This window comes from Amorphotheca resinae, assembly GCF_003019875.1.
Source record: "Amorphotheca resinae ATCC 22711 unplaced genomic scaffold M430scaffold_12, whole genome shotgun sequence".
NCBI lineage: Eukaryota > Fungi > Ascomycota > Leotiomycetes > Helotiales > Amorphothecaceae > Amorphotheca > Amorphotheca resinae.
This window is the reverse complement of record NW_020194482.1, coordinates 1176844-1201205: the sequence shown is the minus strand read 5'-3', so window position 1 is coordinate 1201205 and position 24362 is coordinate 1176844. Positions and strand designations below refer to the sequence as shown.

The following is a 24362-nucleotide window of genomic DNA, read 5'->3' as shown; positions in this document are numbered from 1 at the left end:
CCTTGCTGCGTGGTTTATGTGTCAAGGTCACATCCTACATAGAAGTCTAGATGCTTTCACACGCAAAGCCTTCCAGTCTCTAAACCGCTCCCGCTCGGCCTATATGTATTGAACAGGCATCCTGGATATACGCCGGCCAACTTGTGCAGTAGAGTCCTATAGCTTATCTCGTTTTGGAGCTGGGTGATCTGTTGGATATCAAATTCAGTTGAAATGGGCCTTGGTTCTATTGACGACATGAAGTGTCATGTCTGAGGAGATGAATAATGCAGTTTTGTTGAAGATGGGCGGACGGATACGTACATAAGCTCAGTCTTATTTTTACTTCTGGGGCCCAAAATTGGGAGAGACGGTTGCATTAGGAATTTAGGAGAGGCATAAATGCCTGTCATGACACAGAGAAGCTTTCTGGTTGGCAACTGGCGCACAGGGTCTACTAACCTCAGAGGGTATACCCATAGACTCCAACTGATTGTTTAGTATTAGGAAGAACATCCTCTTTTGCATCCTCTCTCAATCCCCCTCAAGTCACTTTGGAGTCTGGATCACAAGGCTCCACGAAGAGGTCTAATAAGGCTGTGGATGGAACAAGTGATTTCAGAGGCTCGTTCCATTCATCGAAAGTTCGAAACAAGTATAGCTAATTCGGCACGGTGGGAAGGAGAGGAAGGCCGGTTTTAGAGATCCCAGGTTATTGCGGGTGAAATTGGAGCAGACTTATTTCCACCTCCTGGACGCCAGGGCCATTAACTGCCCAGGTAGTAACAAGACTTTGGCTCTACAGGACATTATATTCTGTATTTTGGCTTTTGAGCATTACTATTTGTTCCGTTGGACAAGAGCAAGGATACTCGGTCTCAGTCTCGGATTTCCTTGCACATCTGATGTGCGGCTGCGCCTCGCTACAGCTTTCCATGCTTACCCTCTGAATCATCTGATCCTATCTTTACACTCTGTTATGCTGTCAATTGCAGCTGTCACTTTGTTTTCTCGCTGTCAGCTTCTCCTTCAATTAGATGTTTGGGGATAATCGCCTACTCGCGCATACTTGAAACCGAACGGCTCTTATTTAATCTCGAAATTTCTGATTCAGGTCCAGAAAGATTTTGTATTAATAGATCATGCTGCCATGCGGCATCGTTATCATAATCATTTAATTCCTATAATAAATGTTGCAAGAAACCACTGGCCTACCACGTGAGGTTATCAGTCACGGGACTAGGACTCTAGTCTAACCTAATCAGGGTTAGCAACCCGCCAAAATTCCTAGTTGTTTACTATAGCTATAGAGGCACTTTATATAATTACTTTACTTAGTTAATTTAATTCATTAGTTCCTGTAATACGACGATAGATCAAATATCCCGTGTAACATAGTAGTAATACTATTCGATCTCCTCTAACACTAAATTCGAATTCGAATCGTTTGATCTATTAATCTATTATAAGATTCGTTATAGTAAAGCCTGTTTTTGATTATAGTATATCTGTTAATCGAATAGAGCTCTAGACAGGATTATAGAGCCTAGGGGATAACAACTATATTACAGAACCCTAGACTAATCTATAATGTCTAACTTAACTACGCTTACAAGTAGTAAGAGGCTATAAGGCGAGAGTAACTTCTATACTTAAAAGACAGATATATACGACATACTTAAAGCTAATAAGCTTAACAGGTTTATATCTAAGAAGTATCCTGTCCTTAAGTCTTATAAGTATAGTAATACTACTATAACAAAAGAAGAGCTAGATTAGTATAACAAATAAAGAGCTAGTAACACTATAACGCGTTAGGTTATTAAAGAGAACATATCGTTAGTTCTAGTACTTAATCTTATAGCTAAAGTAGACTTAGTAAAGGCTATGTAGACTAAGCTAGCTAATTACTATAAAGACAAAGGGTTTACTTAGTAGTATTAAGCAGCAGATAAGTTCTAGCTACTTAGATATAAGGATTATAATAATATAGAGAAGTTTATTAATGCCTTTATAACTTAACTTAAATAAGCTATATAACTAGATATAGCGCCTAAGAGCGACTACTTATACACTATTATCTTTATTAATTAACTTATAAAAGCCTTTCCTTAATAGGCTAAAAGACACTAATCCCTTTAAAACCTATAGAAAAGTAGTAAGAAAAGTACCTTATTACTTAATATATTAGTTATAGAGATTAAAGACAAAGCCCGGGTAAAGGATAGTAGATTAGTACCTTTATTAGTATTACTATATAGTAGTAAGCTAGATAACAAGAATAAGAGAAAGGGTAAGGACAAGGATAAAGATAAGAAGAAGCTTAAGAGAAAGTAGTACTAATACTATAGTAAGCTCTACGTTATAAAGGATAAAGACAATTACTAGACTACGTTCTTAGAAAAGCGTCTAAAGAAGGACTAAAAGGAGTCTTTAAAGAGCGCTATATTACTCTATATAGTAAGTAATTAGTAGCCTTAGATTAATAGCGTACTAGGCCTAAGAGCGTTAAAGGTAGCGCTTAGATTAGCTACTTAAAAGAAGTTTTAAAAGAAGAACTAGTACCTAGATATAAGGGTAACTTACTATATATATAACGATAAGTTAATCTTCTATAGCTTTAAAGTAACTAAGTAGTTATAACTTGTTCTAATAAGTACTAGATTAATCTAACTAGAGGGTTATAGTAATATCGTCCTAAAGGCTAAGGTAAGGAGCGATTAGTATTACGAACTATAGCTAAAGAGAGTTCTGTTTATTCTAACCTTTCTTATTAATCTCTTATTAGGTATTAAGCTATTACGCTATAGTAGATCTATTATAAAGAGAGCCCTTTTAGATAGAGAAGAAGAGACACTTATACTCTATAAGGTTAACGATATAAGGGTATATCTATAGTTAGACTTGCCTAGCTACTATATTATAGTACTACTAGCTACTCTTTAATAAGGCAAACTAGGAATTAAACTATAGTATAAGAGACTAGGGTACCTAGGCTTTAATAACGTCTAAAAGACTATAGAAATTACTACTAGTATATAGATTATAGATAAGCCTATAGATATAGATCTTAGCGTTACAGTTTTATATAAGCCTTATAAGCTGTCTAAGCTACTACGCTTAGTTAGACGCTTTATTAAATACCGGCCTACTATTATACTCTAAGAGGTAAGTATAGACGTAGTAGAGGTTACCTTAATTAGATTCTATAGTAAGTACTATACTACTATTATAATAGATATAGTAACTTATACTAGATAAGGCTACTCTTATAAGAAGAAAGGGAAGGCTTATAATAAGATCCTTAGCTTTATTAATATAACAGAGCGTTAGTTTGCCCTCTTTAAGATCCTTATATTAACAGTTAATAGTAGTAACGAATATAGTAGTATCGTATTAACTAGCGTCTATAAGGTAAAAGGGATTTAAGTTAAAGAGACTATACTATATACCCTTAAGTAACTAGGTATGTCTAAGATTACAAACAAGATTATAGCTAGACGGCTACGATCTACTATAATTAACTAGAACGTCCCTAAAGAGCTATAGCTAGAGTTACTAGAAGGGACAATTTATGTTGTTAACAAAATAGCTACGTTAGCTATTAAGGGCAAAACCTTATATTAAGCCTTTATAGATTAGCTATACCTAAATTAAGACAATAAGCTGTCTATAGCTTACTTATAAGTACTTAGCTATAAGGTATATATTTATATCCTAGATTAAAGACAGGTTAAGTTAAGGAAGTTTAATAAGCGTACTAAAAAGAGGATCCTTCTTAGTTTTAAAGGCTACTAAATATACTACTGTTACGTACTCTTAAGAGCTTATAAGATCGTTAGATTATTAAACATAAGATTTAATAAAAGAGGTTTTGTATTAGAAGTATTAGATAATAAGATATAGTTACTACTAACTAAACTATACCTACTAACTAATCTACTTATAGATTTAACAAACACTAAAGGTAAAGATAAAGCTAAAGATTAAGAGCTAGCTAAAGATTAAGATCTAGCTAAAGTAACTAAAATAGCTAAGAAACCGCCCTTTACTACTACTAATGTTAATCTACTAGCTAATACTAACTCTACTATAGAACAGATCTAAGATTAGTTAACTACTGCCTTACCTAATTTAGTAGCTATTAAGTACGGCTAGAGGCGCCTAAAAGGTTTAAAGAACAAGCTAAAGGCAACTCTAGCTCTAGCTTAAGCTTAAGACTTTATACGTTTTATTAACCTTAAAACTACCTAAATAACTTGATCCTAATTACGTTATATAACTAAGGAGGATACAAGAGATAATACTAAACAAGGGGTATAGTAATTAGCTTATTCTACTATAGCTATAGCGTTTTACGCTACTTACTAGACTATAGTTAAAGATAATCTAGAAAACGTCTTAATTATACATAAAGAGGTAGTTAGTAGCGTTAAGTCTAAGTAGTAGAAGGAGGCTATATAGAACAAACTTAACTTACTTATAAAGAACGATATATAGAGTCTAGTTAAGAGATTAAACCTTTAAAAGGGTACTAAGGTTTTAGGTAGTAAGTAAGTGTTTAAGAAGAAAACTAGCGTTAATAGTTTAGTAGTACGCTATAAGGCCTACTAGGTAGTTAAAGGATATAAGTAACGCTATAAGCGTAATTACGATCAGACTTACGCTAGCGTAGCTAAAAGCATGACTTAAAAGGTAATCCTAGCCCTAATAGCTAAGAAAGACTAAGAAACAAAACAAATAGACTACATTATAGCTTTTTTAAATAAGAAAGCTAATAAGGATATATATATAGAACTTCTAACTAGCTCTAGTAAAGATAATACCTATGTCTATAAGCTTAACAAGGCTTTATATAGTTTAAAGTAGGCTTTATAGTTATAGTAGCTAAAGCTATACTAAGTACTTATTAAGCTAGGTTTTAAGCCCTTAATAGCTAATAATTATATATATTAATACCTTAAGAGTAGATTAATTATTATAACCTATGTAGACAACTTCTTATTAGTCGGCCTAAAAAGGAAAGAGCTAACTAATCTAAAAGTAGCCTTATAGAACGCGTTTAAGATAAAGGATCTAGGTCTTTACTACTACTTTATAGGCGTTAAGATCGTTAAGAACAGAAGTAATAAGACTATATCCCTTATATAAGACGCTTACATTAAGAAGGTACTTAAACGTTTTAAGATAAGTAACTACAAAGCCTCTAAAACACTATTAGACCTAGCTTATACAAAGCTTATAGTTTTAAACCTAGATTACGTTATAGTAGATTAAATTAAACTATATTAGTAAATTATTAGTTTACTTATATACTTATTGACTTAAATACGCCTAGATCTATACTATTTAATATCTGTACTATTACGCTATCTTACAAACCTTTTTACTAACTATATAAGTACTATAAAACACGTACTATAATACTTATAAGGTACGCCTAACTTAAGAATTATATATAAGGCTAGTAAAAGAGCGTTAAAGGGATTATATAGATATAGTAATTTAGACTACACTAGTTATATAAAAACACAAAGATTAACTATTAGATATTTATTTAACTACTATAGTAGCGTAATATCCTTTAGATTAAAGCGCCTATAAGTAGTAGTACTCTCTTTTATAAAAATAGAGTACTATAGGCTCTTTAACGCTATAAGAAAAGCTACCTAGCTAAGGTAGCTATTCTATAAGTTAGGTATTAACTCTAAAGACACTAAAACGATCTAAATATATAGTAATAACTAAGGATCTTTAGCGCTAATAGATAACCTAGTTATCTACTAGAGAACTAAGTATATTAACGTATAGTACTACTATATTTAAGCGCTAGGCAAAATAGAGGTTTAGTTTAAGCGTATAGAGGATATAGTAGTAGATAGGCTTACTAAAGCTCTAAAAGGACCTAAACACGCTAAGTTCTTAAAGCTATTAAATCTGTATACTATAGCTATCCTAATTACTTAATTAAGACGATTCCTTGTTCTTATTTCCTTTTTTAGTATTAAAAGCGATAAAAACCTACTAGTTTACTATTTCTATTTCCTTTTATAGTAATAGGACAGTAGAAAACTTACTAGTTCGCTATTTCTATTTCCCTTTTTAGCGACAGTAGTAGTAGAATCTTACTAGTCTACTGTTTCTATTTCCTCTTTTAGTATCTTACTTAGTAGAACGGCAGGTAGTATAGAATTTAGGCTAGATAGATAGATAAGACGTTATAGGCGTAGATTTAGGGGTGTGTTGTAAGAAACTACTAGCCTACTACGTAAGGTTATTAGTTACGGGACTAGGACTCTAGTCTAACCTAATCAGGGTTAGTAACCCGCTAAAATTCCTAGTTGTTTACTATAGCTATAGAGGCACTTTGTATAATTACTTTACTTAGTCAATTCAATTCATTGGTTCCTGCGATACGACGATAGATCGAATATCCCGTGTAACAATAAATCTAAGTGCCTCTCTTTTTTTCCATCACTCCCGCACTATATGCTCCTTTGCGATCAAACATCGTCTTTTGGTCTATGTTTCCATTCCTTTATACCTCTTTGCAATATGTTGAGAATGCACCTCCTTCTGGTTTCTCTAGTCATATTGTGACATTGGTGGGTTCTTTCCTTAGTGTCAGACCTCTCAACGTTGCCATCACTATAGGCACTGTTCGCGGAGCTCGATGCTCCTCCTCTGGCGTGCTCTTATCTGAATATCACATATGCTAAGCTACCTGTCGGCGACCTTCGCTTTGCATCATACAGGCAATTATTTTCCTGGAATGCTCAATGCAACTTTTCATGGTCTAGTTGCATCCAATTTCGAACCACCTTCCTTGAATATGGGGGCTACATCTGAAGACTAATTACATCTCGTTGTGTGGGTTCCTCCAAACGCGAACGTCTCGTCTGGCCTTCCGGTAAAGGTATGGATCTATCGAGGAGAGCAGTCTGTGACATTACAAACCCAGTGTAGATGGATGCAACCTGGCTGCGGATAGCGCCCTCCTTGTCTCGATAAATCACAGACTCGGCCCGCTCGATTTCTTGACTCATGAGAGCGCGGGTATTGACGGAAACTTTGGCATCCATGATATTCTACGGTCTACTTGGACTGCAGTGGATTCAATCCAATATCGCAGCGTTTAGAGGTGATCCAGCAAGTAGAGGCATTTGGTTGAAAATGTCACATGATCCACCAACTGCGGATCTACAGAAAAAGTCCTCTTGTTCGGACAATCAGCTGGAGCTACCAACACGTTCACTATCAGTACATCATCGCATGTGGAATCTCATAACCGTAGCTATCTCAGAATCGGGTGGCAGATGAGATGTTGCTCCAAGCTCTGATGTTCAAAAGCTTGGAGCAAATCATGCCGCCAGTCTTAATTGTGGTGTTACGAATGTGTGTAACCAGTGTCGCATCGACCGTAAAGAGATGAGCGGGCTTCCTCTTACTAAGATCTCCTGTCTCAGATCGAAAACGACTGTTGGACTGAATGCAACAGAACCAGGATTCCCTGGCACTATAATCTACAGCGGTATCAACCCCAACAGCTTTCAGCCCTGTATTGATGGTAAAACTATTCCCGCTCAACCCTCCAGAGTCGGGACGAAGTTCCTGCTGTCTTTGTCTCAAGTAAGTTTACTCATTGGAATGAAATGAAACATTTGACTGAGCATAATCAGATATTGTTGAAGGAGGATTTACATACTCGGACAATTTGGAACTACGTCGGAAATCCTCACTGGAGCAATTGCACCACCTTTCTACAAGACAGCTCTGGAAATTGGCTCCACAACTCCTCTAACTCCTTGTCTGCTTTCAGCCAAGGTCTCTCCCGGGTACTCTCAGCCATGAACCAGATCATTACCAATGTTTCGTATTTCTGTTCCGTCTATCGAGCCTTCAACGTAGCTGTGAAGAATCAGCGCATGTCAATTTTGGGATGCGGTGAAATGCGAAGATCCTCGATTTTACAGCGAGTAGCATAGCAACACACCTGCTGCGCTCGCAAATAACGCTTTCACTGTGTTGATATCCGCTGGTCAGCGTTTGCCACAGTTTGGGATAGTTGTAAATTTTGCCATCTTTGTGGCTTTTGGTTGAATGTTGGCTTTCCTGTGCAATGAAGTATTGGGAACTTAGGAAGTTAGGAGGGGGGAGGTTCCTGCGCAAAGAAACGTGGGCCAGTAAGCATAACATGATTCCATAGATTCTCAAATATTCAACAACACCGGCCATCTTTTTGTGTAGCTAAGAACCGGTATTTGATCCCTATAGACAGTGATTAATCCCCAAGGTCTATCGTCTCTGGGCTTACTGGTCTTCGACCCCCTTGCAGCCCCCCTAATAAGCGAGGGTCGGCAGGTAAGCGAACCAACGATTAGACACTAGCCTTACGACAAGAGGAGTATTGTTGCACGTCATACACCGGCCCCGAGTCCTGTTCCCTAGAAGATTCGCATAATTGAGCAAAAACCTAAGGTAATCCTGTGAATCCAGTTATTTCCCAGCAATCGCGCCAGTTTTGTTGCACGTCGCAAAACGGCTTAATTCGTCCTCTTTAGGCGTTTGGGCTAGCATTGTATTAAGCACTCGCTTACTTTTACTAGCGTCATTTTAAGACGCTAGTAAGTGTAATATAGATGCGCTTTACCTATTATGGGTTGAATGCTTATGTAGGTAGGATTATCTTCTCGGGGGTATGTATGTTCGTAGGTAGGTGCTGGGGACGTGTGGTGGGGGTATGGAGAAAGCATTTTTGGGGGGGGGGGATACATTTTATGGGAATTGCTTTTACCGAAGATAACTAATTCTACATGTATAGAGATATCTGTGCTTGTGTACAGCATATTACATACATGTCGCGATTACTGATTATGTGGAATTGTGGGATGCTAGATATATTTGAGGGGCTTGGAGATATACTATCTGGAGCCCGGGAGATGAATATAGGCGTATTTGGAGAGGTCCCCCCACCTCCCCTTGTCTCTAGTTATCATCCCACCAAAAGAAGAGAACCATCAAAACATCGAAGAGCGGTCTTGCAGATAATTTCTACTTTGGATAGCTGAAGCCTACTACGAGCGCCTAAAGCTGAACCATTTCCACAGGATGATATCGATGAATATGGCCACTTAGACAACCTGGGGCCGCCGAGAACGGCAAAGCCATGTCCCTTGTCACGTTGTTCGTTTGACGTCGCCGCTTGCCCTGAGGATAGACCCCAGACGGAAGTCGATTTCAAAAAGTTGGACTTGCAAGAGTAATTTCTTCACTGAGATTGATGCCATGTGCGAGCAGGATAAGACGTTGGGGGTTTATAACCCGCAGTATACGCTTGAGAGCTGTGTTTTTGCGAACCATTGCGCAGTCTTCTCTTTTTGTTGATGTTTTTTTGCTTTTTCTCTGTCTGTTTTTGGTTATATACCTCTCTGCCGGATTTCCAACGAGGCGTTCTTGGGTTTCCAGTCATCTACCACCTATCCGGACCATTTTGCTTCTGCCGGCTTTGCGAAAACAAAGCCGCCCCTTAATAGCGAGGCCGACGCCTGTCGACATGAGTAGATGGCGATGAACCGACAGCTTCAATCAGAATTACTCCCTCACATCATCCAAACACTGACAGTCCTCCACCTTGCCTGCTCTCCCCATTCCACTCAAAAGACTTGGACATCGATATGCAACGCGCAGGTCAGTACACTGCATCAAGAGCCCCCATATTCTCTCAACCGTGAATCCGAAATACGGATTATCGCCCGAATCCGGACCGATCACATAATGAGCATCATGGCTCCAGCCATCCCTGCTTGCGATCGCTGCTAATAGATCCTCGTAAATAGCTTTGCTGATCCCTCTAATCCGTCTACCGCTGGCGACGAATTGCCCTTTGTATGACATGAGAACCTGTGTATTGTCGTCGCAGGTCTTGTCGTAGATCTTTTCATACAGCCGTGGGATAACCTGGATACGGTTAGTATCATGCTTCGAGACTACCAACTCTCCGAGATTCAAAGCTGTGCTTACCTCCCATTTGTCTTCCCAGCCCCAACGATCGGTACAACTATTGCAATCACAAGTAACTCCCGTAAAGCCTAAGCTTAACATTCCTGTTCCGGCCACTAGATAGTCGTTTATTCGGGGAAGTAGTTCCCGTATGTTATGCGCGTGGGCTTGGATGAAGAGCGTTTGCTCTGCTAAATTGTCCCACTTGGACACGATGTGGTGTAGATATGTGCCGCCTTCACGGCCGAGGTTCTCAAGCTGGTATATGGTATCGGCTCCTGTGGAAGACTTGAGAAGCTCTAGATTGGCATGTGGGTCTTTGGTGTAGACAATGACGTTGGGCGTGATGGTTTGGAGGAATGAGGTGGTTTTGAGGGATTCGATCATTGTCTTTACAGACTCTGGTGATTCTGTGTACATGCTGATTACGATATCGAATCGGGAATTGTTTGTTGAGTCGTATGTGTGGTCGAGGGCGCTTGGGAAGGGAGCTTGGATGGAACCGATAGTATTGTCAGAGACTGAGTACAAGATCGACCCGAAGACTACTAGGAGGGCGGGAAAGATCCAAAAAGTTAAACTTTTCGTAGGCTTTCGAGTAAAAAGCAACCATGCTGATGTTTGCTGGTTCGAGGATGCTGTTGGAGTTGCGGTTTGTGATAGTCTAGCTTGGGCAAGGACGGAAACCAAATAAGCAGTCACCTGGACTCCAGATAGCACAACAGGAAAAAGATAGACTGATAACAATAACAATATGAGGTTCGAACTCAAAGATGCGAGGAATTGAGTGGCTAACTCAGGTGAGCTACGACATCTCGGGACATATTCTGCAGACATAATGGGGAAATATGCAAAGGGAAAGATTCCAGAAAAAAAGGTGCCAAGAATAGAGACGACGTTCATAGCCATTAATCCCACGGACAAATATGACGGAGTTCGTTCAACGCGCTCAAAATAATATCCTATGAGACCACTGACAACCAAGCCAAAAATGCTAGTGAGGACAACGAATTCCTGGTAAAACTTACGCTCCACCTGAGGATGCGAGTCTAACTCACTCTGCCCAAACTTGTTATGGCTTGTATTATGAGCGGCACTGGAGCCAATAAGGAACAATGCTCTTGAGATCCCAATGGAAATCATGCTAGAGATCCCCCATATGAGACCTGGTACCATGAGGCGGTACTCATTGTAGAGGATCACGAAGGACGCGCTGACGGTGATCAGAGTCTCGATGGGATGGCGTCTTTCAGAATCGAAATGGAAGCAATATAGGACCAGGTCCTCCACCGCATATATAATGGGCTACAGATTGATTAGCTATTTGAAGAGTTCCCAACGAATAAACTTACGAATAGCATTACTAAGACCGGAAGACTAGGCATGTGTAAGATGCCTTCCAAAAGCATTGGAATGGAAGCAGCAGCGGCGAGGGCCGACCCAGTGATGGGAATCCGACTCATGCTTGGGATGAAACTCTGCCATCTTGGGGTTTCAGTTCCCAATGGTAATCTACTCCAGCGCTTCGTGATCTTGTTTGAAAAGTTGGAGCATATTAAAATGCAGCTCAAATAGGCGCACAGGAGTATGGCAAAAAATCTAAGTGCAAGTGCGGCAGCTGGCATCTTCGAATCAGCCACGCAAGTGAGAATTCAAGTTACGGTTGACGTACGATAATCTGGAAGAGTCAGGAGAGGTCCAAATGAAAGAAGTGCAGGTCAGCCTTACGATAGCCATGCTTCAACATCAGCTGCTTACTTGTGCAAAGAGCTGTGGTTGAACATAGGATCCAAATGCTACAGGTTGTTAGGCGTAAGTGCTGCAATAACACAAGGGGTAGTAAAGATAGAAGGGAGCATACACTGCTCTTTCCAGGGACTGCTTCAGAGATGGTAGCAGATGCGTTGACGCTGATGGAGTAAGCAAAGTTTCGGCCCCCAAATTGCTGTCATGGTCGAAGTTGTCCAGCGGTACTGCCTCTGCCTGGTGGGTGAAAGGGCCAGTTTCATGAACCCTTGGTTGCGTCCCCTCCCAGAAGACCATATCTGATTATACTGACCAGATAGTCTGGGAGAAGAAGAATATGTAAGGAGTGGAGGAGGTCAAACGCAAAAAGAGCCTACGAAGTACGTAGAGAGAGCTACGGTCCACAAGTATGAGATATACGCTGACATGGGGACCCCCTTGATTACGCCCCGTCCCAGAGGGCTCCCATGTCTGACAGTCTGACTATACTGGTCTAGAAATATGGGGTAATGATCTGGAAGATAAGAGGTACAGTAGGTAAGACTAAGGAATGGACTCGGTAGAGGAAGTCAGGTGCAAAATGAGCCTTCAAAGTACGTACAGAGGTACAGGCTATACCCTATGACACGGGATATACGCTGATATAGAGGCCCACTAGGCCCTATTCTAACTCAAAACAACAAGACTTTTTGACATGTATTACTCTATACAGCAGGCAACACTGTTGCTGCCTGGGTACAGAACCCTGCGGATGAATTTCAATGGGCAGAATAAAACCGGAGAGAACTTCTTGATCCCCACTTAATACGTACAACCAACGTTGCAGAGCCCTTGGCACGGCATGGCTACCATTCATGCTTGTTGTCTCCCATTGGCGCTGCCGTGGAGCCAACCTAAGGATCTGAAAGAGAGGGTCCGAAGACCCACGGTTAACCCTACCTTATGTCCCCCGGTTTGTTTGTTACCTAGTCTCGCTAATCTTCCGTCTTACTAACCAAGATACCTGGTCGAAAAAGGGAATACTCAACGTCGTACCAATCACACCAGACAATCTTGCCTTTTTCGGAAACCAACAGCTTGATAATCCTTTGAGGGAACCGCGTGGCGATCGCCGCGGAAGCTGAATTCGATCAGCAAGGCCGTGCGGCTTGGCTAGATACCGACACAGGTTGGGACATGCGGTACATTTCTACAAGAGGTAGCCGACATTTGTATCATCAACCCCTTTTCATGCTCATGTTGGCTATCAGCTCTTCGCACACGTTCAGTTGTCATTCAAACGTTATCCGCGGCTATCGAGATCCAGGTGCTGGGCAAAAGCCGGGCAAAACGAGGAGCGTACAAGGGGCGCATTCCCTGAGTGGCGATCGTTCTCTGCAAGTGCGTTTGCGATACCCACATATAAAGTCATCCTCGGTGAAATATTCAACCGTCTGGAAAAGAGTTGCAAAAATTGCAAGGGATCCACGGGTTGACGCGACCAGGCCGAACAGTATTGATGTCGTTGCATGCCTCTGGAAGTGAGCCAGAATACGGCTGGGCAATCGCAGTCGCAATAGTTGTAGCCCACCCATTGTCTGTCCATACTGTCTCCATTGGCGTAGATGGACTTGGTAGTTGGCTCCAGATTGACAACCAAGCGTTCCGGAATGATGGGGGTTACTGCCGTCCTGGCTACTCGGGATCAATATTGGTGAGCATGTTTGGATTTGGCAATTGCTGACTTACCAGGATGTATCTGTGATATCATGGGCCTCTGGGATGTGATTTCACTTGCACGCTCGGACATAGGAGCAGCAACAGAAAATGCCAAGGGTGGCTATTTAAGCGAGGATACCTTAATCCTCTTTCTACGACGGTCATAGGACGGTCGTTTTAAAGAAGACAATCCTAATAAAATACAAGGCTCTCTATATACCTTAGATATACCTCTTAAAGACTCGTCAAGTGATGGTAACAGTGTGTTTAACCAAGGTATGAGATACCCTTATAGGCCGCCTTTGAGGTAGCCTCAGGTAGGTACTTACTGAGCATTGCTTCTATCCTGAGAAGCAAAGCCTTCCCCTTGGCCCGAGCAAGATGTCAAAGTGAAAGGATACCGAGACATCAACTTCATCATCCCAGAGCAGGAGAGTCTCCTCGTCTTTCATCTATCACGGCACTATTTGACGTGCTTTGTTTCGTCCAGTCTTCGCCGCTTAGGAAGAAAGCCGATCTTCCTGGAGAACATGCAGCACCGCGAGACTGCACTGCGAAACGTCGAGGGCCTTTGCTTCGAAGTTTCGAGCTTTTCAGGCGTTGAGAAAGTAGATCAACTCGCATCACGCCCCGATCCAGTGGCTGGCAGTGGCTTTGTCGGGATGCAGTCGACTCTAGCATCGAGTGTCTCAGGGCGTTTCGTTGTACAGGGGGCTCGTCTCATACAGCATACATATCATGCAGCGCTCTTCCCCATCATACATTATGGAAGTCATACCTCGTTCGGATTTTATCATCATCTATTTTCTCACCCTTTACCTGCTTGGTTGCAATATCCGCTAGAGCTAGTCCGAATTTTTATTCAAGAGATCCTTCTTTTCTCACTACATCGAAGTAACAATATCTCAAATCACACTGTCAACTCCTATTCTATCACTGCTTTGCGGCGAGCACCACTTGCACAGCTTCCAACTGTACAAAAGGAAGTTTTGACGGCGAATTGATTTCTCGGGGAACAGCAGACCTTAGGAATCGCAATAATAGTACAAAATGGCATTCGGTCTACTACTTCCTCTGCGCATCGCTCAGGGCATCTTTGCTGTCGTTGTCTTGGGTCTTTCAGCTTCTGGTATGAAATGGGTACTTGAAACCATGGTGGCATACTGATATATCCACAGTCGCCCACTGGTACGATGCCGACACTTTGACCTCGTCTCCTCCGCAGATCAACTTCCTGATCTTCGTCCCCCTTTTCTCATTTCTCTCTATCGTCTATCTTGAATTCACGCCCCGCTTCCTGGGCACAGGTAAACTGAATCCATCTCGAGGGTAGAGGTCAGCTCCAAGGAAGAAATTAACTCTCATCATAGCATCGCATCCCTACGCCCACTTCGCGCTCGAGCTCTTGAACACCATTTTCTACTTCGCTGGCTTCATCGCACTGGCAGCTTTTCTCTCAAAGTTGCTCTTTTGCCGTGGGTCAGTCTGTGCTGCCGCGAGAGCCGATGCCGTAGTCGCTGCTTTCGGCTGGCTTCTATGGGCTGCCAGCACCACGATCCTCGCTCTGCACATGCTTAGGAAAGGCGGTGCCGATTCTGAGGATAAGGTGGCAATGAATGAGGCACCTCCACGAGGCATGATATAGCCTTTCCGGAGGTCGAGAGTATGAAAGAGGGAATGTGGGAACGTGAATATAATGTGGGGAGGTTGGGATATGGGAAGAGAGGCCTTGATGGCTTCGATGGATCCGATTACCTCTTTTTGAAAGGTCGAGTGGGTGGATCATTGGTATTTTCTGCATGGATGTGAAACGAGTTGTTTTCGGAAATGATTATAATAAGCAACGGTATGAATGGGCGAGCTGGGCATACTTTTGCTGTGCAATATATAACGATTGACACGGTATAAAGAGTTGACTTGAAGACGTCTGAGATGCCCCAAACCAACATAGCCACTAGCCGACTTGATAGGAAAGACGGTCTGTCAAGCGCGCAGGCCAGAACTTTCGAGCCTCGATAGCCAAAGGTTTTGGCTGTCAATCGCTGTGTGCATGTTATTTTGATGCGACAGCCTCGGCCTAGCAAGCATCCAATTGTAATAAGCAGGAACTCTTAAGATGTCAAGAAGTGGTAACCTAGAATACTCCAACAGACATCTGATCCAAGGACCAGAATTTGTGCCACATCTTAATCCTTCGTTGACTGTGAGTTCTGATGCAGATGTGCAACTGAGTTACAAACTCGATCATCGGCTTATCATTAGTCCGCCCAAACCAGGCTATACTCAATACAGACGTCTCCATACATCCCTACATCCCAGCTTCACCAAGCTCGCAGCCCGCCCGCAACAGCCCTCATTGAACAACAGCCTCACACCTAGAACAAGATGCACATCTCTCCCATCCTCTCCCACATTCTCCTCCTCCTACCCCTCGCGCTCAGCGCACACATCCGCATCTCGATCCCGTCCTCGCCCAACCCCAGCACACTCCCTCCATCCACCAGCGCCTCGCTCACGACTCTCTCCACGCAGTTCTCCGCGCCGCTGCGCATCGACGGGTCCTTCGATTTCCGCAATGTGACAACGGGCTCGTATCTCCTGGATGTGCATTGCAACACGCATGCGTTCGCGCCGCTGCGCGTGGATGTCAGGGAGGGCGAGAACGACGACGAGGAGGTCCTGGTCTGGGGCACGTTTCGTGGGAATGAGTGGGAGAATAAGGGCCCTGTGGTAGGGGTTAGAAAATTGGGGAGTGAGGAGGAGGGAGGAGAAGAAGAGCGGGTGTGGGGGCTTGAGGTTAAGGCTTTGGGTGGCAAGGAGTATTTTGTGCAGAGGGCTGGTTGTGAGTCCCCTACCCCCCCCCCCCAAAGTTCCAAATCCGATAAGTTTAGTATAGTTGGAGAGAGAGACAAGTTGGCTGATTTGTGATATATCATGTAGTCTCACCGTTGAGCATTCTTAAGAATCCTATGATTCTTCTTGCTCTTGTGTCGATGGGAATCGTTTTCGGAATGCCGTATCTTATGGATAACAGTATGTTCTACCCTTTCTTTCTTTCTTTCTCTCTCCTCCACTTTCTTTTCATTCTAGGGTTTGCTGCTAATGATGTACTATTATCAGTGGATCCCGAACTCCGCGCCGAATTTGAAGAGAGACAGAAAGCCTCACCGCTTGCAGGTGGACAGGCCGCGAACCCACTACAGAGCTTCGATGCTGCTGCCTGGCTGGCAGGCAGCAGCAGCTCAGGGACGAAAAAGAGTGAGGGCTCGGGAACGAGGAAGATTGAAGTAGGCGTTTCGAGATGATGATGGGTAGGAAGAGACAGATAGAGGGAAAGATGGGGAAATACCCTATCGAGACTAGGAACAGTTTTACGTATATCAGGGTCTCAGATGAAAGATACTAGACTACAGCATAAGGATGGCGTTGGTATAGTGACTGGAGGTCTTTTGTATGTGCTCATGTGCAAGTTTCCGGGTTAGTGAGATCCTCTTTCTTAATATCTTGATGTAGAAACCCGCCAAGGACAGGTCATCGCATTTGATATGTACCAAGCATGCCTAGAAGTATGCTAGGCCACAGAAAAAGAGATAACCATGGATTCAAAATTCCACTTCTAGGGATAGCACCGAAATCGAACCTGTTCTCCACAGCAGAGCAAAATTTACCAAAATGCCCCTCTTCACATACAATTTGTCTCAAAGAACGAAGCTAGTTCACCGAGTAAGTCTTCTGCAGCTTTCACTCTATTCTTCCTCACTTGTTAGCAATAAGGAGGGGATGATAGTCATATCTTTCTGAATGCGAATCCATTGAGGTGCAATATAATAAGGTATTCTTCTTTTATCCTAGCATGCATGGGCGCGAAAAGTCATGGCATGTACTTCGTAAGAAAGCAACGAGAGTCGTGAGAGTCATCCAGCAACTGCAAAGAAGGGCTTAGAAATCCCCGCCGAAATCACCTCCATCCCCGCCGAAATCTCCATTATCCTCACCTTGGTCGTAACCCTGATCTATTGTCGAGCTCGTTAGCCTTCGCAACCCCGCAGAGATCGGGTGGAGAACTTACCGTAACCTTGATCATAGATGTTCTGGTCATGATCTTGGATAGCGTCCTCGAGCAACATGCCTCCGATAAGTCCACCACCGAGACCTAATGCTGCACCTCCCATCGCACCCATACCGCTTTTCTTGGGTGGCGCCGCCTGCGCCGGTGCCCCGTAACCGCCTCCGTACCCGCCACCATATGGTGCTGGGGGTGGTGGCCCATAGCCCGGTTGTTGGTATCCGTATTGCGGTTGACCACCATATGGGGGTTGACCATATTGGGGCTGACCATAGGCTGGCCGTGCACCATATCCGCCAGCGCCATAAGCAGGCTGCTGAGGCGGGTATTGATTCGCACTGCTATAACCGCTTGGGCTGTTACTGCCCGGCCTACCTAAGAGCTTGCCCAAGAAGCCACGCTTCTGCTCCCGCGGTGGGAGTTCCGGTTGCGAAGATCCAGATGGTTGCGGTGATGCGGGCATAGGTGTGTTCTGGTAGTCCTGGAAGGCATTCCGGCTGCCTGACCCTTGTGCCCGCTCGTTTTCCTCAGCTTGCAGACGCGCGGCGAGCGCCGCATCGGATTCGACGTTGTTAGGGGAGTGGGAGCCTGCGGAATCGTAGGGATTGGGCTTCTGGTCCACAGGATAACTCTTGCCGTTGCTGGAGTATCCGGGAGGAGGCCCTGGAGGGGCGCCGTCCTCGGGTGGTGGGTAGATAGGTTCGGTGGGCTTTTCCCATTGTGACTTTTTAGTGTAGATATTGACATAGAACCTGGTGAAGTTTCGTTAGCCTACTCACGAGAAATGAGTAGGAAATAGAGTGAAAATCTACCATTCTTTGTATTGCTCGTTCCATTGGGCTTTCCAACTGGTTTCGAGTTAGTAATCTGTTCCGGGAATGCGCAAGAATGGTGTAGACATACCCCTCTGGCACCTTGGGAGGCGGAGGACCGGGTGGCGGCGCAATACCGTCCATGTTGGGAGTTCTGCTGGTGAAGAGAGTGTAGATGGGGGTGAGAGAGCGTAGGTAAGTTGGCGATGAGGGGTTCTTGGAGTTCCGTTGGGTGCTTGTCGACGAGAGCCGTGATAGTTTCTTTATAAGAGAATACGGGACTCCCGTGCCACCCAAGGTAATCGGATTACGACCACTCGGCAAGCGCAGTATCAGGTAACTTAAGGTATTCACTCGGACAACGAGACGCAACGCAGGGGAAATTGTCAAGTTATAAGGGTAATAAACTGCTATATACCTACCTAATAGGTAATATCCGCATATCATATCCCCGGGCCGTACACGTCCGCTGTCTGCACAGCCACACTAGGCACAGCGCCACAACGATGCTGCTGAGGCTTGAACTTTGAAGCTTTCTTGAATTCAGCTGGTCAGGACGGGTCATGTGGCAGATCATAAAGCTGTCACTTTATCACATATATATTTGTGTACCGAGTTCTTAGAAATCTGCTTTAGGACCAGACCGCTCTTATAAATCTGCTTTAGAACCACACCGCTATCGTATCGTGGCTTATCTCCGTATGAGGCGGCCGTGACGTCGGGAGTGGCACATGGGAAAGTCACCTTTGCCATATTGTCACGCTGAACCGCTGAACCGATGAGCATGGCATGAATGATGAATGTCATTAAAGTCATGTCTCGAAGAGTTCTATGATAGATTCACAGGACATATATAGCCAAGGTCCTTGCAACAATATCTATCGCCGCCCTATGCCGCCACATGATTCTTCTCTAAACGGCCTGGAATCTGCCGAAGGCGGTGACGGCCAGGTGAATGACTGATTCCCTGTCGGGCCCTGGTGATTCGAGCTCCCTCTACCAGCATTCTTGATAACGACATCGATTTGAACCTCCACGATCCTCCAACGCTCCTCCACGACTCCCTCTGAGCTGAGATGACTGCTTGAGATCACTCATCCTCTCCAGTTGGTTTATTCAGTAGGGCATTCCACGCCCGTATCTTGCTGTCCAGGCAATCCATACCGCCCAGGGCAAACACCGCCTTTGATCGTTATCAGCGTCACGCGGTGGGTCTGAAACCCTCTGTCTGCTTCACCACGCCTGGGGCCCGAAGATGTTCTCAGAATGTAAGTAGGCTCGGAGGAGTATTCCCCATTTGTTGAACGCCTGAAGCTGAAAGGAAGCTCTTCTGTAGATGCTTCACGGTTCCTAGCCCAGTCACAATCACGCATCTCCAACTTCGTACAACCTGAGTCCGCGGATTCTCCTCCACGAAATCCTAATGACCGATATCGAAGAGCAAGCCAAGCTCCAAGAGCTGCCTCAAGAGGGTACGCTCAACGGCAAGGGAATCCATACCAGTCCTCGTCTCATCTCTCCAATTTCCCTTTCACCTCCCGCTACCAGGCAGCTCCAGATGCTCCATTATTCCACAGCGCTCTAGACGAATTCCGAGAAGAGGATGACGAGGAGGAACGGGAAAGGGAAACAGCTGATTTCTTTGCTCTGCAGAGGTCACGGAGGGTGTTTGCCCCGACCCGACTTGAGGAAAGCTCCGAAACAGACCACGACGAAAGCAATGCGTCGTTAAATAACAGTAAAGATGAGGATGCAAGAGCAATAGAGGATCGGGGGCGAGGACGCGGTATCAAGAGCAGCTGGAATGGAGGTGGTCATAGCACAAGAGGCAGAGGTTGGGCTCCCGAAACAGTAGGAGAGGAAGCCGGAGATTTCAGCAAAGGCAAGGAGACTACACGGCCGGATAGTGAGGCAAGCAGCAAGGGGAAAGGGAGGATGGTGGATATCGGACTCGAGTCTACTATCGAGGATGATGACCCACCAGATGATTTTGGTGTTGAAGCCTCTGAGGGTAGCCCACCTGCGTTTCAACGATTCCGTTCACCTCCAAAGCCGGGGGGTTTCAGGTCACCGCCGGATGCGAAGAATATGTCCCGGGATAGGGATATCGAAGCTGCTCTTGGTCCAGGTCCTGCCATATCACGGCCTCCAAGCTCAATCGAAACCGTCCCGGCAACGATAGCAACCACCCTGGGTGAGGCACCCAAGCATGATGTCTTTTGGGGATCACTCTACTTGATTTGCCTCGGCGCTCTCTTTGCGACCTTCTTCCTCGTCTTTCTCCACACGCCCACACCGGATAAGAATCTGGGCGATACTATATACACCACGCTCAGCGCTTCAGTCCATCTATTTGCTGTGGACACTGTTGTCTCAGTCATTGTATCACTCGTCTGGCTTGCACTGTTACGATCGTTTGTCAGACCACTGGTATATCTGCTTTTGCTCGCAGTCCCAGTAATCTTGTTCTCCTTTTCTCTATACCCATTGGTTTCCAGTTACAAGGGGACTTCAGGTGGTACGAGTCTGCAGGATAAGGCGATGCGGTGGCTGTCCTTCATCCCGGGGCTCTTTGCTTTCCTCTGGTGTTACACGATCTATAAAGGCCGCCAGTCGTTGGCTAAAGCCATTGGCATCTTGGAATTTGCCTCCAAGATATTAGCCGCTAACCCTGCACTTCTTGGATTAGGGTTTGCTAGTCTGGGCACGGTAGTGTTGTGGACTTGGATGTGGTTAGGGATGTTCACGAGGATCTTTCTTGGTGGTCACCTGGCGACTTCTGTCACCAAGTTTATCATTGACGCCACGAGCTGGTGGCTTGCCATCTACTTTGTGTTAATGTATATCTGGACGCTGTCTGTCATCAGTGCGGTCCAACGATCAACCACGGCAGCTACGGTATCGCAGTGGTACTTCCATCGGAACGCGGTGCCAGCACCAACCTCGAGAGAAATCGTCACAGCGGCATTTAACCACGCCATAACCACCCTGTTTGGCACCGTCTGCCTCTCAACACTGCTGGCAATGCTCATCCGTCTGCCACTCCTGATTCTCCCTCGTCGAATCGTCGGTGTGGTTTCCATCTTCGCCTACTCCTTAATCCCCGCGCCGATCGCCGCCCTCCTCAACCCTCTCACCCTCACCTACGCCGCAATCCACTCGCAACCGCTCAACCCTTCAGCGCGCGGCCTCAGCCAGATGACCTTCCTCACGCCCCAAGCCCCCACCACGACGCTCACGCCGCGCTCCTTCTCCTCGCGCACGCACCCCGCCACGCCGCTCCTCCCCTACCGCCTCGCCAAGCTGCTGCTCCACGCGACGCGCTTCATCATGGCCACGGCGCTCGGCTTCGGCGGCTGGGTGGCCACGGCGCGCCAGCTCAGCATCGCGCTCCCGGACGGCGCCGGCATCCGCGGCAGCGCGTACGCCTACGTCGTCGGCCTGGTGGCGGGCTTCATCGGCTGGGGCGTCCTGGGCGCTATGGAGGGCGTGCTCAGCGGTATCGTCGACGCGAGCGTGGTCTGCTGGGGCAGCGAGCGCGCCATGGCGGGTGGCGGCGCGTACTGCCTGGAAGCTGGGTATTTGTTTGGTGAAGGCAGGGAGCGTGGATGACTGCCTCTGATTGACCGACTGACTGATCGACGGATCGACGGATAAAAGAAAGGATATCTATCTAATTGGACTTGGGGCTTGGGGGCGTTGACTGAATGACGGAATAAATAACCGAATAAGTGATTAAGGGAAGGGAAGGGGAGTGATGGAGTCTGAAGCAGGGCAGATGGTCTTACCTATTAGCATACCATACCATACCATACCATACCTTACTACCTAGCCTGTTCCATCCCAAACTCCTACCTTATGTACCTATCTTATTTAAACCCGCTGTCTATCCTAACCTTATATTATTCTATAAGATTAACAAATATGAATGATCCTTAATCAAATACATTTCAATTTCAATTTCAATCTCTCGCACTTGCTTGTGTGTTTAATATTGTGATTATGATCATGCGTATATAGGTAGGTATATATCTAGCTTTTCTTTTGCTTTTGCTTTTGCTTTCTCACATAAATACATACATACATATATACATATATACATATATACATATATACATATACATATACATATATATGTATCCTCCTATCCTCCTATCCTCCTCCTCCTAACTCCTTTCAAAAATCCAGAATCCAAAATCCAGCCATGAAAAACTCCACTCCAACCCCCAAAATTTTGTATATGACTCCTTGAAAGTAAGCTTACTTTAACCACTACTCAACCATTTTATCCGCATTTCCATTTGCATTCATGTCCAGCGTCTCCTCCGCTCTCGCCTCCAGCGTCGCCTTCGTCTCCGCCTGCGGCTTCGACTGCGGCTTCGCCTCCGGCTCCGCGCGTACATCGGCCTGGCATCCAGGACAATTATGCACGACCTCATGCGCGAACACGTCGCAGTCGATACAAAAATGTTTCTTACACACTTCGCACATATACCTTCCGCTCTCACTAACGCCCTTAAGATCACGGTCCGCATCCCCCTTGCCCTCTCCCCCGTGAGAAGAAGAAGGTTCGGGAAAAGGCGCCAGACATGCGAAACACGCGCTGGATGAAGAGGCCGCTGACCAGGGCACTTCGATCCAGTTACGCAGAGGGAAGAGGTGGTGATAGGAGCGCGCGAGATGCGTGGACAGGATGAGCGTCAGGCCGCACGCGGGGCATTCGGCTGGCAGGCTGCAGACTTTCGCGTCGCACCGCGAGCAGCGGTAGCCGCCGCGGCTCAGCTTGCTGTGACAGGCGCAGAAGCTCAAACCCTGGCCGTCGCCGAGCGCGGTGCGCGATGGGAAGCCCATCATCAGGAGGCTGGACTGCGAGTGCGTGACAGACCGCGTCACGGGCGGCGTGGTCAGGGCGAGGACGAGCTCGCGGAAGTGCTGCTCGTGCAGCGCCACGCGGTACGAGCTGTCGTCGCCGGCGTTGGTGCGGGAGCAGAGCTCGGCGCAGATGGCCACTTGGGCCGCGAGGCCGACCACCGACACGCGGATGCGGTCCGTGACGAGCGCCGCGATGGTGTCGTGGATATCGCCCGGGTCGCTGGACAGCAGGGCGCCGTAAATAATAAGAATCTCGCGCGTGCCGTGGGACGGCGCGTGGAAGAGCGCCGCGCGGCTCATCTCCAGCGCGTTCTGGAGGCTCGGGTTCCCCTGCGGCTCTTGCTCGCGGAGCTTCTTGAGCCGCTCGAGGTGCTCGCTGGGGTTCCCGCTGATGTCGCTGATGCGCACCGCGATGCCGTCGCGCATGCCGATGATGCCCAGCTGCGAGATGGGGTTCTGCTCAAAGTACTCGGTGACGAATTCCGAGGCGTAGCGGAGCGTGAGGAGGTAGCGCGTGGGACGGAGGTCCTTCTCCGTCATGGCGAAGGAGAGGTCGAGGATCAGGATCAGATGCCGGATGATGCCTCTTTGCAAGGGCGTTGTATCTCGTAGTAACCTGCAGGAGATGGGATCAGCTTCGGTCCTCTGGATGGGGGGAAGTCGAATTCTCCAATCTACCTCTTCCTCTTCCCTGCCTCCCTCAGTCCCTCCACCGTCGAATTAATGCTCCCATCCGCACCCTCTACCACCGTGTCCCAGCTCCTCTGGATGTCTTCCCACGCGGCCCTCCGCCGATTACTGCCCCCATTCGAGTCTCCCCCCCGGGTGCTCGACCCAGCAGCGCCTCGCACGGGGCCCGTAGACCGCGTCCCGTGGGCCGTCGACACGGTGTGCGCCCCGATATCATCGTCGGAGAGATCGTCAGCAACGTACTCGCCGTCCGAGTCCGACATGGTTGGCGTTGTGTGTGCGTGGGGACGAGGGCCTGGGAAGGCTGAAGGAAATGTCGTCGCGGTCGTTGGCGAGATCAGCCTCAAAAAGAGGGCTGCGCGTAAGGCTGCGTTCCCGCAACGAGTTTCGGACAACGCGCGAGTCCCGTCGCCAGCCAATTATGATTGTTGCAGCGTCTGGAAATGGCAGCTAATGTTTCTCCCTATCATCAGTAACTGTGTGCAAGAGATCAATCGACT

General features: G+C 45.9%; 9 protein-coding genes across 9 annotated transcripts; 5 read left to right on the top strand and 4 right to left on the bottom strand.

Annotated features, from left to right (window-relative positions):
• Positions 1–7152: 7152 nt before the first annotated feature.
• Positions 7153–7964, top strand: M430DRAFT_22658 (hypothetical protein; the record flags this gene model as incomplete). Its single annotated transcript, XM_024864739.1, has 3 exons — positions 7153–7269; positions 7330–7608; positions 7659–7964. The coding sequence occupies 3 exons, from the start codon at positions 7153–7155 to the stop codon at positions 7962–7964; spliced, it is 702 nt and encodes a 233-aa protein (XP_024717597.1).
• Positions 7965–9153: 1189 nt separating this feature from the next.
• Positions 9154–9560, top strand: M430DRAFT_185259 (hypothetical protein). The gene has a single exon (XM_024863889.1). The coding sequence runs from the start codon at positions 9260–9262 to the stop codon at positions 9548–9550; it is 291 nt and encodes a 96-aa protein (XP_024717596.1). The 5' UTR covers positions 9154–9259; the 3' UTR covers positions 9551–9560.
• Positions 9561–9570: 10 nt separating this feature from the next.
• On the bottom strand, positions 9571–10815 carry M430DRAFT_53819 (hypothetical protein; the record flags this gene model as incomplete). Its single annotated transcript, XM_024868420.1, has 2 exons — positions 9571–9936; positions 10000–10815. 2 exons carry the CDS (start codon positions 10813–10815, stop codon positions 9571–9573), a joined length of 1182 nt encoding a protein of 393 aa, XP_024717595.1.
• Positions 10816–13006: 2191 nt separating this feature from the next.
• M430DRAFT_22656 (hypothetical protein) lies at positions 13007–13513 on the bottom strand (the record flags this gene model as incomplete). Its single annotated transcript, XM_024864738.1, has 2 exons — positions 13007–13398; positions 13453–13513. The coding sequence occupies 2 exons, from the start codon at positions 13511–13513 to the stop codon at positions 13007–13009; spliced, it is 453 nt and encodes a 150-aa protein (XP_024717594.1).
• A 959-nt stretch (positions 13514–14472) lies between these two features.
• On the top strand, positions 14473–15067 carry M430DRAFT_109038 (hypothetical protein; the record flags this gene model as incomplete). Its single annotated transcript, XM_024861252.1, has 3 exons — positions 14473–14551; positions 14601–14729; positions 14793–15067. 3 exons carry the CDS (start codon positions 14473–14475, stop codon positions 15065–15067), a joined length of 483 nt encoding a protein of 160 aa, XP_024717593.1.
• An 803-nt stretch (positions 15068–15870) lies between these two features.
• Positions 15871–16664, top strand: M430DRAFT_88944 (hypothetical protein; the record flags this gene model as incomplete). Its single annotated transcript, XM_024869651.1, has 3 exons — positions 15871–16264; positions 16363–16455; positions 16543–16664. Coding segments are annotated over 3 exons (609 nt in total), but the record flags the coding sequence as incomplete, so codon positions are not given.
• A 697-nt stretch (positions 16665–17361) lies between these two features.
• On the bottom strand, positions 17362–18444 carry M430DRAFT_53816 (hypothetical protein; the record flags this gene model as incomplete). Its single annotated transcript, XM_024868419.1, has 4 exons — positions 17362–17435; positions 17492–18240; positions 18301–18336; positions 18392–18444. The coding sequence occupies 4 exons, from the start codon at positions 18442–18444 to the stop codon at positions 17362–17364; spliced, it is 912 nt and encodes a 303-aa protein (XP_024717591.1).
• Positions 18445–19252: 808 nt separating this feature from the next.
• Positions 19253–22192, top strand: M430DRAFT_69699 (hypothetical protein). The gene is made up of 2 exons (XM_024869447.1): positions 19253–19568; positions 19637–22192. Exons 1-2 carry the CDS (start codon positions 19556–19558, stop codon positions 21910–21912), a joined length of 2289 nt encoding a protein of 762 aa, XP_024717590.1. The 5' UTR covers positions 19253–19555; the 3' UTR covers positions 21913–22192.
• Positions 22193–22440: 248 nt separating this feature from the next.
• Positions 22441–24149, bottom strand: M430DRAFT_37294 (hypothetical protein). The gene is made up of 2 exons (XM_024867095.1): positions 23851–24149; positions 22441–23788 (listed from the first exon to the last, which is right to left on the bottom strand). Exons 1-2 carry the CDS (start codon positions 24123–24125, stop codon positions 22573–22575), a joined length of 1491 nt encoding a protein of 496 aa, XP_024717589.1. The 5' UTR covers positions 24126–24149; the 3' UTR covers positions 22441–22572.
• Between the last annotated feature and the right edge of the window lie 213 nt (positions 24150–24362).